The 18,517-nt window shown below is 36.8% G+C and overlaps 1 protein-coding gene across 1 annotated transcript in view; it reads left to right on the top strand.

Moving 5' to 3' along the window:
- The window catches only part of LOC107657356 (kalirin-like), a 231,818-nt gene that overhangs the window by 123,309 nt on the left and 89,992 nt on the right, over nt 1-18,517 (top strand). Inside the window, 6 exon segments of the mRNA XM_016445398.1 lie at nt 3,322-3,513; nt 10,199-10,368; nt 12,571-12,631; nt 13,539-13,734; nt 16,182-16,348; nt 18,265-18,384. Coding sequence (XP_016300884.1) covers nt 3,322-3,513; nt 10,199-10,368; nt 12,571-12,631; nt 13,539-13,734; nt 16,182-16,348; nt 18,265-18,384 — 906 coding nt within the window.

Below are 18,517 nucleotides of genomic sequence, written 5' to 3'. Positions count from 1 at the left end.
AGACAGCTGACGTGCTATGATTTCTGACAGGCAGTTCACTCTCCTGTGATGTGACCCTGTTCCCCTCACACACACACATGACGCGTTACTCTGCGCTGCGCAAAACTCCGCATTTGAACAGTCAATAGCAAATACTTAAACTAATAGCAAAACATACTTACAGTCGCTGATTCAGAAGCGCCAGATTGTCATAGCAAAGTCAGAAGTCCATAAAATGTGTTGCACAAATTCGAACATCTGGGTTGTGTTGTAAATAAATCTTAACCAATGATTCCTAATTGCATCTACTTCCGGAAGGCCAAATAAAGTGCTCCAAGAGCTTGTAACACTCCAAAGAGAAAGGAAAATTTTAAATCGCATCATATGACCCCTTTAAACATTACATTTTGATGTAGAAAGACTGAAATAGTATTTTATTATACTCCAATAGTGTTTGTCACATTTACAACTTAAAAAAAAAAAATCACAACCTCTTATAATAGCCATCATTTACAAGTCACTAATATAATGCAATCTGTAATTAATACAAATATGAATGCATATGAAAATATCAAAGTATTTTGGTAGCCTTTACGTGTATTAGTTAATGTTCTGTTCAGAAATATATAGATAATGTACAGTCAGACTTTTTTACATGTAAAAAGTACATGCAACGTGTGCAACAAGGACACCTTACAAATAAAGTGTTACCAAAAACACTTTTGTTATAAAGTTTGCAGGAAAATAGCTCTAAACTATTATATCTCCAAGGCTTTATTCATGTGGACTCAGATAATTTTTGCCAATGAAGCAGATTAAATCTCTCACAAGAAATGTAATGTTGTAACTGTGTGTATAATGAAGGATTGAAACCCTCTGGAGCTGTCAATGTGCTGTTGTTCTCCACAGTCACAGCAGGTGAATACACATGTAATTATCTCATGTTAATTAGCTGACCTCTCCTGACAGCGCCTTACCTTGTGTCTAGGCGCAGGTGTCCACAGTGAGGAATAGTGGGGTAAAGATGCTCCTTTCCCAGCAGCCAGTGCGCCGCTATGTTAGGGCCACAGGGTGATAATCCGTGATAAGTGCTGGTTCTGATGGGGTTCGTGCTGATTGTCCTTGTGAGGCATTAAATTGGTCTTGGCTTTTCGGTAACACTTTAGTATAGGGACCAATTCTTACTATTAACTAGTTGCTTATTAGCATGCCCATTAATGATATATTGGTTGTTTATTAGTACTTATAAGGCACATATTCTGCATGATTATATTCAACATCCATAATCCTACCCAATACCTAAACTTAACAACTACCTTACTAACTGTTAATAAGCAGCAAATTAGGAGTTTATTGAGGCAAAAGTCATAGCTAATGGTTTGTTAATAGCGAGAATTGGACATTAAAATACAGTGTGACCAGCTTTTCTAATGGGGAATTGTTGATTTCAATTCAATTAAAAAGAAAACTACTGCTGGACATGTCCGTCTCCTTCCACACGCACACTAAAGAGGTAAGACTGACACACATGCCAGGTGGATTACAGAGGAATGCTGGGAGGTTTTGCTGAGCAGTGCCAGATGTGCTCGAAGAACAACACTGATGTGGTAGTTCTGTATGTTGTTTCAGGGTTGGCATCATCTGAGGTCCTCTGAGGGGGACCTTTTTTCCCTTTTTTTAATGCCACATTACGTAATTCATGGCATGTTTAAGGCACGTTGCTGCAGCAGTGAACAGCCGTGATTTATTATACAGTAATGTGACATCACGCTACATCCATCACCTCATGCACCCTGCGTTTGAGAAGGACAGAGAGCGCGACTATGTTGGAGGGTTATGTGGCACAATCCTTCTTTCTGGGGGGGTTTGGTGCTGCGCTTGTCTCATGGAGCTCTAGCGTGAGCTATAGTTTTGTTGATGCATGGCGATTGTAGTGTGGTTTTCTCACGACTGACTCTGATGTCCTGATATCGCTCGCTCTCTCTGTGGAGACTAAGGCTGATGATACATGAGGCAACTTTTTTAGCAATTTTGCCGGGCAACTCTTTTTGAGCAACATTGCTTGGGCACTTTCCCTTTCGCTTCAAGTTTATTTGTATAGCGCTTTTCACGATACAAATCGCTTCAAAGCAGCTTTACAGAAAATTAAGTTTCTACAATATTTAGTAGTAGCTTATCAGTGGTGACTGTCAGTTAATGTACATATGGCAGAAATGTACGGAAAAATCAATTAAAGACGTAATCAAACAGACGATGAACACTATTAACAGCAATTATTATATGATGCAATCAAATTTATAGCAAAATGTGGTAGTTCTGTATGTTGTTTCAGGGTTGGCATCATCTGAGGTCCTCTGAGGGGGACCTTTTTTCCCTTTTTTTAATGCCAGAAGGCCTTAATCAGGACATGTATATGTATATGTATATGTATATGATTCAAAATGTTGGGGTTGATAAGATTTTCTAATGTTCTCTTATGGTCACCAAGGTTACATTTACTGGTAAAAAAAAATACAGTAAAACAGTAATATTGTGAAATTTACAATAATTGTTATTCATGTGATCAAAGCTGTATTTTCAGCATCATTACTCCAGTCTTCAGTGTCACATGATCCTTCAGAAATCATTCTAATATACTGATTTGTTGCTCAACAAACATTTCTTATTATTATCAATGTTGAAAACAGTTGTGCTGCTTAAATTTTTTCGTGAAAACTGTAGTAGTTTTTGTTTTCAGGATTCTCTGATTAATAGAAACAGCATTAATTGAAATACAATTTTGTATCAGTGAAAAAAAAATGTTTTATGAGTAAATTATCTTTTTAATTGCTGCAAGAACTTATGAGTAACTTTATAAGTATATATTGAACTAAATTTGAAAAAGTAAATAAATAAGCAAGTGCTACAAAAGTAGTAGAGAATGCGGTCCATTTAAATGACAAATGAGAAGCCATTCATCACAATACTCATCACCATCCATCAAACATCACTGCAGTCACTTTCTTTTGCTCTGGACAGGTATTAATATTGAGCTCAGTTGAACTATATTACAACACTAACTATGCAACCCTGACACTGTTATTGAACTGAATTCAATCAAACTGAACTGAGCTAAATAATGACTCCATTGTCTTCTGTAGAGCTGAAATTGAATTTGTTTCATAATTGATTCATTTTACAACAGTAACACGGCTATTTTCCTTTGTATTGCTGTTAAGCTGGTTTGAAACAATCTGCATTGTATAAAGCACTATCTAATTAAATGTGACTAATATGATGTCAGTATCTGAATGTAAGTATTCATTGATCGAGTTTTGCCTTGTCTTCTCTCTCCCGGATCAGAACACCTACACTAATGCAGATAAACTCCTGGAAGCGGCTGAGCAGTTGGCCCAGACGGGCGAGTGTGACCCCGAGGAGATCTATAAGGCAGCGCGACACCTGGAGGTCAGGATCCAGGACTTCGTCAGGAGAGTGGAACAAAGAAAACTACTGCTAGTACACACTGTCGGTGCGAATGCAACCCTTTAAATGGTACTGGGAATAGTTTGCGCAAAATTGTCCCAGTACTTTAGTACTGTACATTTAGATCTGGAACTAAAGCGGTGCGAAAGGCCCTATTGAGAATGGGTAACATTTCTATTTGAATATTTTAGATCCGTCGTGGGCTCTGTGTCTCACCTGGTTGCCCACTGACGGCAACATTTCCCAAAGTTGCCCAGCAACATTGCTCAAAATGTTACCCAGTGTATCACCAGCCTAAGATCTTGTAAAAGACACATTTATTTCAAGGTGTATAACGACATGCTTAATGTACATTTATGGTATTTGCAAAATAAGTTTTGGTGAAATGTCTTTAAAAGAAGCCTCTTATGCACACCAAGGCTACCTATATTTGATTAAAAAGTATATTTAAAACAGTAGCATTTTGAAATATTACAATTTAAAATAACTGTTTTGTAATGTAATTTACTCCTGTGATGGCAAAGTATCATTGCTCCAGTCTTCAGTGTCACATGATCCTTCAGAAATCATTCTAATATGCTGGTTTGCTGCTCAAGAAATATGTTCTTATTATTGACACAGTTGAGTACAGTTAATATTTATTGGGTAAAATGTAAATATTTTGTTCAGGATTCTTTGATGAATAGTTTTTCAAAACAGCATATTTTTTGTAACAATGGAAACATCTTTACTGCCATTTTTTATTAATTTAGTGCATCCTTACTGAATAAAAGTTTTCCTTTCAATCAGAAATCATTCTAATATGCTGATTTGGTGCTCAAGAAACGTGTCTTATTAAGGGCTCAGAGCTTGCTCTTTCATATTTTCATAATAGACTTAATGAATTTCATTGATTTAGTTCTCACTTAAGTATCAACTTTAGCCCTATTCAGATGGTAATTGTTTCTCATGTGGACGTCTGTAAAAATAAATGTACATGGCACCTCAGCGATAAAACTCGGATTCTTATAAATATAAAACTTGGATTCAGATGGCAATTTATTGCGAGTTCTATGATCCTATGAAGACCGCGCTGTTCACATGGCCAGTCGCATGATTATATGCTTTAATAAAAATATCATATGCTTGGAATAATGAGAATAAATTCATATTTAATAATATCCTATTCATTAATTGAATATTAAATCTCCCGTTTAAAAATCTGAAAATAGATATGTTTTTAATATAATGCTGATAATGCTTTTGCGCGGGTGGCGAGAAAAAACCCCCGACATTCTGGATTTGGACCACAATAAAATCAAAGACCAACCCCTGTAAATGTTAAAAATAGCTTGCATCCCCATGATAAATAATTACTGTCGGAATCTGGCTTTTGTCTAAGATGTTTCTCTTCAAATTTTCAGACCAAACTAAGACCATTGTTAACATTTTTTTTTATTTCATATGGAGGAGCATATGGAAATAGAAATATAGTATTTGGTAGTTTTAATAACATCTTTTTACATTTTTATGTAATGCATGTGTTATTACCATGTAATAAATCAAATAGCTGTAGTTCTGGTAAGTGGTACATATGTAAGACTCAGCCTTTCTCTTTAGCTGCTAACTGTGTGGATTTTTTGTTTGGTTAAATGTGTTACAGTAGTGTTTATACTCGACACATTCCATTTCACAGCAGTGTGTGTGTGTTGAGAGTAAAAAGCGCTACATTATGTGAGCTAAGACTAACATCAGCGGTTCTTGGCTAAAGGAGGTTCTCCTGCAGGCCAAACATTTACAATGTTTCACACTGGCCTGGAGAGTTTCTGCACCGTCCTACTGAAAGAGGTCACAGCACAGGCCCTCAGAAGTGCTCAGGTTTAGCAGCACTCTAGAAACACTTCATTTCAGCCAGGAAACCCACACACACTCTTAAGATCAGTGTGAGGTGAAGGTAGACTCTGTAAATGGTTTAGACATAGAACAAACTCAACAGGCATATTATACAACTTGAGCAGTTGTATAATATACCTTGATAGTACACAAACATATTTCATGTTTATGCTAGTTTTGTGTCAGAACAAAGTATATTGATTTCATATTCCTTTAAATGGGTCATGAACTGAGAAATCAAAATTTGCATATGTCATATAAGATATCATTGTACTATAAAAACATCCTGTAAGTTTCAGAACTAAAAACTTTCTTGTTAGTCTAAAATTAGCTTATATTGAAGCCAAAAGACAGCTTGTGGAATGTGCCACTTTATGGCGTAAAAGTGTGGATAAACACCACCTCCGCAGAGGAAGATCAACGCCTGCTTCTACATCACTGCCTGTTTAGCCCCGCCCACCAATTCTACATCACAGCCTGTTTAACCCCGTCCACCAATTATACTACACAGCCTGTTTAACCCCGCCCACCAATTATACTACACAGCCTGTTTAACTCCGCCCACCAGCTGCCTGTTTAACCCCGCCCACTGATTCTACAACGCTGCCTGTTTAACCCCGCCCACCAATTCTACATCACTGCCTGTTTAACCCCGCCCACCAATTCTACAACACTGCCTGTATAACCCCGCCCACCAATCCTACAACACTGCCTGTTTAACCCCGCCCACCAATTCTACAACACTGCCTGTATAACCCCGCCCACCAATTCTACAACACTGCCTGTTTAACCCCGCCCACCAATTCTACAACACTGCCTGTTTAACCCCGCCCACCAATTCTACAACACAGCCTGTCTACATCAATTCTATATATATATAATGGATTTATAATTTCCAGTTTCAATGGAAATAACCCTATATTTTTTTATCTTGCTGTTCTGCTGCAATGGTTTCATAGCAATCTGAAGTGTATTTTTTAATTCATAATGTGACCAGATTGACCGCAGATACAGTTACTATGGAAACCACAGGGATGGCAACATCACATTCACCACTGTGCTTTGTAACTGTATTAACCCTTTAAGAGATGCATGCCATGTCAACTGTGTTTGAAACCAATGTAAAGAGAAATGAACTCTTGAAGTGGCATGCAGGCCGTGTTTATTTCTGTAAGGAATCCCTGTATGTCCCTGCTGTGCGGTTTGGTTTAATGTATCCATTGTGTTTAGCTTTACCCTAATGTGGGCGATTTCCTGCATTGTAAAACTTGTCTTATGCATTGCTGTTCAGAGCTCTCGTGTGTGATTCATATGAATAATATTCCTGCGTGTCTCAAGCCGCTGTTGGGGGAATCATCTATCATGAATATCACATCCTTCTGCAAAGCTGCTCTATGCCTGCAACATGTTAAAGCTGAACATGAGCAGCCTCCTCACGGCAGATTTGGAAAGGCCTTATTCATCATTACAGGCTCTCGATCTGCATCTGGCAGAGCTGATGTTCCCACGCTCATGGAGAACCTGGAAATTGGGATTGATTGGAAATTCTTAAAACATCATGGGAATTCTATAGCATTCTATAGCATTTTTAAACCCTTATCAAATAATCACAAGTGTCATGGCAATTCATTGTTCAGAGGTGTAAACACTGTAAAGAGGGATCTGTGTTTATCAAACATGCCTGTTTGATTGATATTCTCTGGTCCTGTTCAGTAACTCAATCCATCAGCAAGATTGGTTCCATGAGTTGTTTCTCATAAGTTAATTAATTGCGAGCAAAATTCATTCAAAGCGTTTTTATTCCTCCACATGGAACAGTGAGAATGTGTTAACAGAGACTTTGAATGCAGCACAAAGGTGACATAAGTTTATTTAAAGAGGAACAACAATTGTGGCACTCACTGCATCAGTTCTGGTGTTTTTTGCTCATTCTTGATTGAAAAGAAGATGCACACAAATGTGACCCTGGACCACAAAACCAGTCACAAGGGTCAATTTTTCGAAATTGAGATTTATACATCATCCGAAAGCTGAATAAATATATTTTCTTTATTTCCATTGATGTATGGTTTGTTATGATAGGACTATATTTGGCCGAGATACAACTGTTTGAAAATGTGGAATCTGAGGATGCAAAAAAATCTAAATATTGAGAAAATCGCCTTTAAAGTTGTCCAAATTAAGTTCTTAGCAATGCATATTACTGTTACGGGGCGACAGAGACGTAAGACGTGCGGATCCATCTGCAAAGCTTTTATTTAAAGGTGTGGTCATAAAAACAGGCAAGGTTCTGACAATGGCAAACAGGTATATTGAGGGCAAGACAAAAGAGGAATCCAAAACAAGCAATAATCCAATCGAGGTGCAAACACAGTCCGAATCAGCAAGGCAAAGGGTAAATCCAAGACAGGCTATAAACTTCAGGGCAGGCAGAAATCAGACAGGACGAGATAACAGGCTAGGGTAAAGACACGGGAAAATAGACTATGAACAAGGCTAGACTCATGAACTTGGAAGGGCGCCGTAAAGTAGCTATCCCTAGGTGAGCGATAAATGCTGAACAATGCTCGGCCCTGAATGGTGGTGTGAGACTGATTTATATAGTGTGTGTTATTGGTAGCAGCTGTGTGTGATTGGTTTCAGGTGAGCTTGTGATTAGTGCAATGGAGTATGGGAAATGTAGTCCAGGGTGATGTGTAACAGTCTGTGTGGTGTGAGAGTCAATATCATGGGAGGGCGACGTCTGGTGGCAAGTGGATGGAAGTTCATGGACCGGATTCGTGACAATTACTAATCAAAAATTGAGTTTTGATATGTTTACAGTAGGACATGTACAAAATATCTTCATGGAACATGATCTTTACTTAATATCCTAATGATATTTGGCATAAAAGAAAAATCTATCATTTTGACTCATACAATGGATTGTTGGCTATCACTACAAATATACCCCAGCGACTTAAGACTGCTTTTGTGCTCCAGGGTCACATATTGTCATGACAACAGCCAACAATGTGTTGGCAGTTCTTTCAGCTCATTTATGTAAAATCAGACAAATCATCTCTGTTCTGCTCATATCTAATGTTGCACGTGTTTTCCCAAAAAAGTCTGTTTGCTTGTTATTTTTATTTATGGTTGCCAACTGAAACATTTACAATACACATCTCTGAAATTAACATTTGTTCACTTCATTTGATAGCCAAATAACATATTGGCTCATGAAACATGCGATGTGTATGTGTCAGGATCATGGACCTGTTTTGTCGTGTTTTTGCCCCTGTTTCTGTCCTCGTTTAGTTTAATTAGTCATTCAGTGCACCTGTGTTTGCTTATTATCCCTTGCATTTAAGTTCTTGTCTGTGCATTTCTGTGTCGGGTCTACAAGTTATGTTCGTGTGTCATTCCTCGTTCCTTTTTTGTAGATTTTCCCCTGTGTTTGTTCATTAAAAGACTGTTTAACGCTTCTCCGCATCTCCTGCGTTCCTTCCGGCAACAAATCGTGACAGTATGTTATACTGTCACTATGCTATTTGGACATTATTTGGAATTAAATGTAGGGATCCTTTTTTTTTTTTTTTGTCTCTTCTGCTTACCAAGGCTTCATTTATTTGACCAAAAATACAGTAAAAAACAGCAATATTGTGAAACATTATTACAAATTAAAATAGGTGTTTTCTATTGAAATTAATTAATTAATTAATTTATGCATTTAGCAGACGCTTTTATCCAAAGTGACTTACAGTGCATTCAGGCTATACATTTTTTACCAGTATGTGAAAATGTATTTGAACTGTAATTTATTCTTGTGACACAAAGCTACATTTTCAGCATCATTACTCCAGTCTTCAGTGTCACATGACCCTTCAGAAATCAGTCTAATATGCTGATTTGGTGCTCAATAAATTATCAATGATGAAAACATTTATTTATTGATTTATTTATTGATTTATTTTACCAATACACCATTCAAATATTTGGGGTAATTAAGAATGAATAAATAAATAAATAAATAACTAAAAAACAACAAGGGTGCATAAAATTCATAAAAATCGAAATACTTTTATAGCACTCCATCACTGCTACATCATGCCAGCACTGAATCAACAATGAACTGACTTTAACTGGAAAACTGACTGTTCTTTCTATTCTCCTCTTGCATTATCAGCACAATTATTTTCCTGTTTAAGGTAAAGGTGACTTGACTTAAATGCTTAAAAAGCTTTCTAATAAATACAATCTATTTAATAAAAACCGTTTCCAATATTATTAGTAATAAGAACAATTATTAATAATTGAGCAACAATAACAGTTGATAATAATAACAGAGCACCAAATCATAGAATATTAGCATATTAGACTGATTTCTGAAGGATCAAACCAGCAACCTTTGGTTGCCTGCACTGACCTGGAAACACGACACCACACAGCACTCCAATGTTTGAGGGAATTTTGTTCTGATTTTGAATGAACTCTCCGAATCATTTCTATACTGTTTAATCTTTTAGACTGAAATGTTAAAAACGGATGCAGCATGAGAAATGAGAGCGTATATTTCCGGCTGCTTTCTAATATTGGATTCAGGACAGATTATTGTTAGATGAGCGTTATAATCTGTGCAGACAGGTCACTCCATCTCTGAGTCTGTAGAGAAGTTTAGAAACTTTTTTAGGTCTTTGCAGGAGTAAGTGTGTTTCTGTGCTTGTATATGGGTCAGGTTTTGGCTCCACTGTAGAGAATAAATGTTGAGAGTTAAACAAATACTTACGTCTGAAAATATAAATATGCAGAAAATTGTGCATTATATTTAGGAGGAATATCACGAGGAAATACTATGACTGAAAGCCTGTACATGTGTTAATGTGTATATATGTGTGTGTTTCAGTTGTGGACGTGGATGGAGGACCTGCAGAAGGAGCTTCTGGAAGAAGTTTGCTCTGATTCGGTGGATTCGGTTCAGGAGCTGATCAAACAGTTTCAGCAGCAGCAGACGGCCACGCTGGAGGCCACACTCAACGTCATTAAAGAGGGAGAAGACCTTATGCAACAACTCAGGTATCAACACACACACAGTTTCACTCACGAGTTTACACACTTACAAATACTTTTCAAAATCTCTCTTTAAAAGGCTACAGAACAGGTATTTACATATTTTCCAAAATAGACAAAATAACTTATTTTACACAAATTATCCTGTTCAAATGTTTGCATTCCCTTGATATGTAAACTTTAACAAACTTGGAAAGGCAACACTCAGTATCAAGAACCAAATGTGTGTAAACTTTTAAACAGAATTAAAGATCTGTAAATTCAATTATATTTTGTCTTGTTGGATGTATGTAAATATATTTAATTCATGCTTTTACATATCTAACATGTACTTACTATACAGTAAATTATGCATAATTACAAATAACTAACCCTAAACCAAACCCTAGCACTAATCTTAACCTTATAGTAAGTATTTAATTGTGTAATTACACTGTAACACTTGTAGCCCAAGTTTTATGACCTTCTAAAAATGAACTTCTAAAATAAAATCTTAGTGAATTGGATATTGCTTACAAATAATTCATCAGAATAAGCGACAGCTTTGAATGGCTGTCAAGAAATATTACTTAATGGTGCAGTTACAGCAGGAGCTTATTAAACTGTGCTCACCTGCCAAACCTTGAGCACTTAAAGTCCCCATGAAATCAAAATTAAAGTTTTTTGGGTGTTAGTATCAATATGTTAGTCTTAAGGTTATCTATAAGGCAGTGTGCTCCAAAACAGTGACAAAATTAGCATTTAGAAGATATAAGCATTCAAAGCTTGCAATTCGTCACTTCCGCCAAAACGGCTCAACGATTTTTTTGACGTCACATCGTACTTCAGCTTCTCATCAAACTTTCTGTCCAATCAAATGTTCTCTAGAATCCGAAGCGCCCGCCCCCTACACTATAAAATAGACGCTGAAGCCGCGGCTGAAATCGGTCACTTGTCCACAGAATTAGTATTTTCTGTACAGTGAATGGCACGTAGTGCACTATATAGGGGACAGGGAATGATTCAAACAGTGTAAATATGCTTTCCATTTAGGAAAATAAGAAGTCTGGTTTCGCGCTGTGTCACGCTAACCACCGCACCGCACACACACTCTGCTCCGGTCCAGAGACACGAGAGCACGGAGCGGATCACATGCGCGAGTCGGCGCAGACCACAAAATGTATCGGAGCTATTTGAATTCTACACAGAATGCTATATTTTATAGCAATATGGATGAGATTGTGGCTGGCATACCCTGTCAAATGCAGCTTTACGGAGCTCAACGGCTCTGAACGGTTCTAGCCCAAGCTGTGATATAAACGAACGCTATTGGCTATTTTAAAAAGGGGCGGGGCTGCTTGATATGTCCCGCCCTGTCTTCCTGTTTCAGTTAAAATGACGTCAACACATAGTACACATAGCAAGTAACGCTGCATGTTTCTAAGCATTTCAGGGGACCTTTAAACAACTAGAAAGTGTATTTACAGTAAATATGTTTATAACGGAAGTCTACCAGTCAAATAGGGCTCAATGTAATATGAATGAATTCTCTGAATTTTTGTTTAAGGTTGATGGAAATGTCTATAAACTTAACAGTTACGTCCCGGCAGAAAATTGTATTTTGCAAGGGTGCAGCATCATGAAAAATATGGTAACACTTTATTTTAAGGTGTCCTTGTTACGCATGTTACATGTACTTATGTACAGTAAATTATGCATAATTACATGCAACTAACCCTAAGACAAACCCTAACCATATAAGTACATGTAGTTAATTAATATTACTCAGTACTTAAATATATAATTACACTGTAACAAGGACACCTTGAAATAAAGTGTAACCCTTAAAATGTATGCAATTGTAACACTGTTTTGAAAGTACAGCCATGACACTAAAACATCACATGATACTAGTGTGTCATTTACCAAAGCCATCTGTGTAAAGTTGCATGCAGGCCCACAGAAAATTCCAGTGATAAGAAGACAGATTGAAAAAGAAATGTATGTAAAACTGCCTCATGCATCAGTTGTAAGTGCATTAGTGCAAATGTGCTTCCAATTTAATTTTTATAAACTAAAGAACGAGTCTGTACTATTTTTTTGTGTTTTACAAACTGTCATAGACATGATGTTTATAAACATTAAGTTGTGTATTTGCCAGAATATTTCTTTAGTGTAAGCAAATTGTAATGGTTCTAGTTTCCCCTAACCCCCACACTCTTAACACAGAGATTCAGCGATGAGCAGTAATAAGATGCCTCACACCAGCTCTATCGCTCACATAAACCCAGTAAGCTGTGTGTAGGTGTGTGTGTGTGTGTGTGTGTGTGTGTGTGTGTGCGCGCGCGCACGTGTTTGCATGCTAGATTAATAATTTTCTCCAGAGATTTAACAAAAATCAGCAAATAAAATAAAAATAGATAAATACAAAATATATCAGAGCATTTGAAAAAGTAAATACAATACTCATCCCACGAAGCATTGTGAATGATGAAATGGACACGGTAGAACTATTGATGGTAAATATAAAATACTATCAATTTAAAGCCATAAAATACTAAAATATAAACAAAATATATAAGTAGTTTGAGAGATTGATAGTTTAAAAAAAAAACTGTACTTGCAGATAATATGTGACCCTGGACCACAAAACCAGTCATACGGGTCAATTGTTCTACATATAAGATAAGAATATATAAGCTTTCCATTGATGTATGGTTTGTTAGGATCGGACAATATTTGGCCGAGATACAACTATTTGAAAATCTGGAATCTGAGGGTGCAAAAAAATCGAAATACTGAGAAAATCACCTTTAAAGTTGTCCAAATGAAGTTCTTAGCAATGCATATCGCTAATAAAAAATTCAGTTTTAATATATTTACGGTAGGAAATTTACAAAATATCTTCATGGAACATGATCTTTACTTAATATCCTAATGATTTTTGGCATAAAAGAAAAATCTATCATTTTGACCCATACAATGAATTGTTGGCTATTGCTACAAATATACCCCAACGACTTAAGACTGCTTTTGTGCTCCAGGGTCACATATATTAATTAAACAAAGGGCCACTTAACTGTACTTAAAGAAAATATACCTTCATGACTATGCTTTTTAAAACACTTAAGTGTACTTAAAAAGTACACTATAATGTAACAATGTCAAAGTGTTTAATTGTCTCTCCTGTCCTGCAGGTAACGGCGGAGTTAGACGCGTGGAATGAGGACCTGGTTCGTCAGGTAAACGAGTTCACCGCAGAAGAACCCAGTCTGGCTGAACAGAGACTCCAGCGGCACGCGGAGAGAAAACTGGCCATGAACAACATGACCTACGAGGTCATGCAGCAGGGTCAAGACCTGCATCAGTACATCATGGAGGTCCAAGCTTCAGGTGAGAGAGAGAGCGAGAGAGAGAGGGGAAGATGAAAAAGAGTATAGGTGCCACTCACACTGACAGCCAGTAACTCAATAGTACAAGTTGCTGTACTGTTTTCTTGGTACTCTCAGGTTCTCACCCACAGACCAACCACAGTGTGTTCACTGACCACCCGATGTATTTTGCACACAAAAATGCCCAAGGGCTGGATTCACAAACATCTTCTTAAAAAAATAAGTTAAGGGATTTCTTAAGATAAATTCCAAGAAGTTTGTACTAATCTTCCTAAGCATAATTCTTAAAAATTCTTAGAACGTTCTCAAATATAAAAAAACAACAACAATATGTATATATATATATATATATATAGTCACTCCACACTTAATCATGACTGTTTATTGTTTCTATTATCGATAATTGGTATGATTTCAGAGCACTCGTGCACATCCCTAGTCAGAGTAATATGTATTATATATAGCTAGTGCTATGCTGTAATGCATAATTATAACAATTAATTTGAAACAAACCAATAAATTCATTAAACATCATATCATTGGAGACTAACTGGAGTTTATCCTGACTTTAAGAAGTTATTTACAGTGATTATTTTTTAAGTTTTGTCTAAAGAACAACCTTATTTTAAGGTCCAATTCTCACTGTTAACTAACTACTAACTGTGACTTTTCCCTCAATAAACTCCTAATTTGCTGCTTAATAATAGTTAATAAGGTAGTTGTTAAGTTTAGGTATGGGGTAAAGTTAAGGGATCTAAAATATGGTTCTGCAGAATATGGCATTCATATGTGCTTTATAAAATTTATTTTAATGCTCCTTAAAATAAAGTGTTGCCCTTAAGATTGTTCAAAGATGAAAAAAATTTGAGGAAAAACGTATCATTACATATATAATTTGGAATTGTATTATATTAGTGGCTTCAAATCATCCTAAAGTGATTTGATCAACACAGTCTCATGGCAGTTTGTAAATATTTACATTTTCGTGAACTGGTTGCAAAATTGTGCATGTTCATTTGCAAGTTTTTGTGCAAATCTGCTCACACCTCCTGAGGGTTAGGTTTAGGGGTGCACCTTCATGGTGAGGTTTTACCTACAAATCATATGCTTTCACACAAGTCAGATCATCCAAATGTATATGAAATCACACACTCGTACAGTACTCATGAACTCTGATGAGATGGGGTTTGATCTGATAGAGATATAGATGCAGAGGAGAGAGAAGGAGAGCCGGCACTAATGATGCTCAGTACAGCTTTCATTTCAATTTTAAAAAAGTGAGTTAAAATGAAATTAGACCAAATGTCACTCCTTTCTTCAGCTGTGTCTGTCTCTAACCCACATTTCTCTTCGTCTCCACTCTTATCTTCATACCGTCCCAACATTCAGCGCTGTGTCTCACAGATATTTTTAACACTGGAAACAGACTTCCTCTCCTCAAACTGCTGACCCAACTCTCACCCCCCTCTCTCTCACATATGGGTCTTGGCTGAGGACACACTCTTCTGTCCAGGCTTTGGACGCCGTCTGTTCCAGACATTACTGTGACAATCTCTCACACATGCCTGTGTGTCCGATGGGTGTGTCTGATTCTGCTGCTGGGACAACAGATACAATCACCGAATTAAGCTTTACTGGATGCTCTATATGCATATCAACTGTGATTCATTAATTCGTTCGTTCGTTCGTTCGTTCGTTCATTCATTCATTCATTCATTCAGTCAGTCATTTGTTCGTTCATTCATTCATTCATTCGTTCGTTCGTTTGTTCGTTCGTTCATTCATTCATTCATTCATTCAGTCGTTCATTCATTCATTCATTCATTCATTCATTCGTAATTACTTAAACTAACTTCGCAGCTGTAGTTCTAGTAAGAAGTAATATTAGAAATTAAAAATATAATTAAAAATCAAATTCAGTCAATTAATTTGTTTGATTATTCTTTCAGTGAAATATATGGAAAAATAAAAACTAATTAACCTATTCTGTCAGATAGATAGATAGACAGACAGACAGACAGACAGACAGACAGACAGACAGACAGACAGACAGACAGACAGATAGACAGATAGACAGATAGACTGACAGACAGACAGACAGACAGACAGACCGTTTTTTTGATAGATAGATAGATAGATAGATAGATATGTATGATCATTTGCAGCATTCTGTATATTTTTGTTCCTGGTTATCCTCACATCCCTCTATCACTTCACACATGTTGAGTTTTATTTAGCTGACTGTACATTATCCCTAAATTAAATTTGCCTTGAATGTGAATCTATGAAATAGTACAGTAGTTCTGAATGAGGAGAGCGGTTTTGTAGTGGATTTGAACTATCTTCCATACTGCCACCCAGTGGTGATGAGCTGTAAAGGTGTTCTTTCAGACAATAATGATTCTGCAGGAATATGAACAGAAGTGTGTATTTGTGTGTGATATGCAGGTATTGAGTTGACCAGTGAGAAGGAGGTGGATCTGGCCACTCAAGTTCAGGAGCTGTTGGAGTTTCTTAATGAGAAACAGCATGAGCTGGACGTGAGCGCTGAACACACACAGAAACACCTGGAGCAGTGTGTGCAGCTGCGCCACCTACAGGCTGAGGTTAAACAGGTAACACACACAGAATAATCAACATTCAGATTGCCACTCATGAACTTTAGAAATGAGACAGAAGTCATACGCAGCCAGTAACTTCAATAGCAGCTCACTATACACGTTCTCCAGCATCTGCTTATCCATCTCAGGGTCAAAAGTCAAACTTTATCAATGAAAAACGCTTCCTGCTGTTTGGCTACTCAAAGTTATATTTATTGTTCTGTTTTCTTCATATTCTTAGTGCAGTCTTGGGATAAAAATCAAGCAGATGTTCAGAGCCACAGCTGAAATGATTCACCAAAGATATATTCCATTTAGCAAACTGTCCATAATATATACCGTAGCAGTGTTTCCCAGCCTTGATTGCTAGTGACTCCAAGACCTGAAATGTGTGTCTTAGATAAGAGAGACATTCAAAATGTGAAATGTTGCTGGTGCTCCAGCACCAGGGTTGGGAAACAAAATTATAGAGTAGGCTATACAAAGTGCTGCTCAATGCAATGAACATTATGTATGAACATAAATGTGAAGTATTTTTATTGCATTTATTATTATTGCGATTAATATTTTGAGTTTTTTGCTATTTTGCTGTTTTCTTCCATAACTTGTCTTCTTTCAGACTAGTGGAAGGAATACATCCACAATACACATTTATGTGTTTATTTGATTACACTTTGGCTATTTGTGTTTTTGGATTTCAATTACAGTACATATCTTTAAAAGCCTGTTTTAATTTTCCCCCTCATGCAGTGAGACAGAAATCTCCATTTTAGTAACACTCACCAAATGTTTTGTTGTTGTTTTTGTTAATATATCATTTGGCTGATTTATGTCACCTGTCATTTTATTCTTAAAAATAAAATGTGTGTGTATCACTTCTGAGTGATATAAAGAGACCTTCGACATTTCGGTAATGATCACTTATGCTCACCAATCCTACATTTATTTGATAAAAAAGTAAGTACTGTAAAAATAAATATTTAGCATATATTTAGGCCATAACTGTTTTCTATTTTAATATATTTTAAACTTTAATTTATTCCAATGATGGGAATGCTGAATTAATACTCAGTTGTTAATTGATTGATTGATTGATTGATTGATTGATTGATTGATTGATTGAAATTATGATACTTTTTTCAGGATTATTTAATGAATAGAAAGTTCAAAAGAACAGCATTTATTCATAATTTATTTTTGTAAATAGTCATTTAAAGTAACAATGTAAAAGTCTTTACTGTCACTTTTAATCAGTTTAATCTGCCCCTTGCTTAATAAATAAATGCATACTGTACATATATACATGCATAATCAATCGTACTGACCCCAGACTTTTGGAAAGTAGTGTATGTGTGTTTTCCCTTTACCCATAATGCCACAGCTCTTTAAAGAGGACTCACCCTCACTGATCCATTTATCAAAAATAACTAAACATTGGTTGTCGGAGGTTGCTCCTCTGCTCTCTCACGCTCTTGATGTATCACAGTGCTGGGCTCTCGTGTGACTCTCTGTTGGCTCTGTCACTGGCGGTTCCTCTGATTGATCATCAACAGAGAGACATTCAGTGTGGCTCTCAGAGCTAGTCTCAATCAGAGGGCCAAAGTGCTGTCGCCAAGGACAGCCTTAAAGTGTCTGCCACTACACGAGCGCTAATGGAGAGAAATGAGCAGAGAGAGTTATGAATTCTGCTCAGGCTCCTCGGGATATCAGTCCACACTGAGAGTGACATATTCAGATCAGACTGACAGCTATTTCAGTGTTATATCATGCAGATGATTCAATCTAACTTCACCCAACACTTATTTCTGAGTGCACTTGAAGATAGATAGATAGATAGATAGATAGATAGATAGATAGATAGATGATAGATCATATTTATATTGTGTGCTGTGTTTCAGTGCTAAAGTTGTATGTGTTGTGTCGTGTGTTAGGTTCTGGGTTGGATTCGTAATGGTGAGTCTATGTTGGATGCCAGTATGGTGAATGCAAGTTCACTGTCAGAGGCCGAACAACTACAGAGAGAACATGAACAGTTCCAACTCGCGATAGAGGTAAACACACACACACACACATACACACACATACACACACACACATACACACACACACACAAACACACTCACACTCACACTCACAGACACACACACACACACACACATACACATACACATACACATACACATA

Source organism: Sinocyclocheilus anshuiensis, unplaced genomic scaffold (genome assembly GCF_001515605.1).
Source record: "Sinocyclocheilus anshuiensis isolate Anshui unplaced genomic scaffold, SAMN03320099.WGS_v1.1 scaffold355, whole genome shotgun sequence".
NCBI classification, from domain to species: Eukaryota; Metazoa; Chordata; class Actinopteri; order Cypriniformes; family Cyprinidae; genus Sinocyclocheilus; species Sinocyclocheilus anshuiensis.
This window is presented reverse-complemented; position numbering and strand designations above follow the sequence as displayed.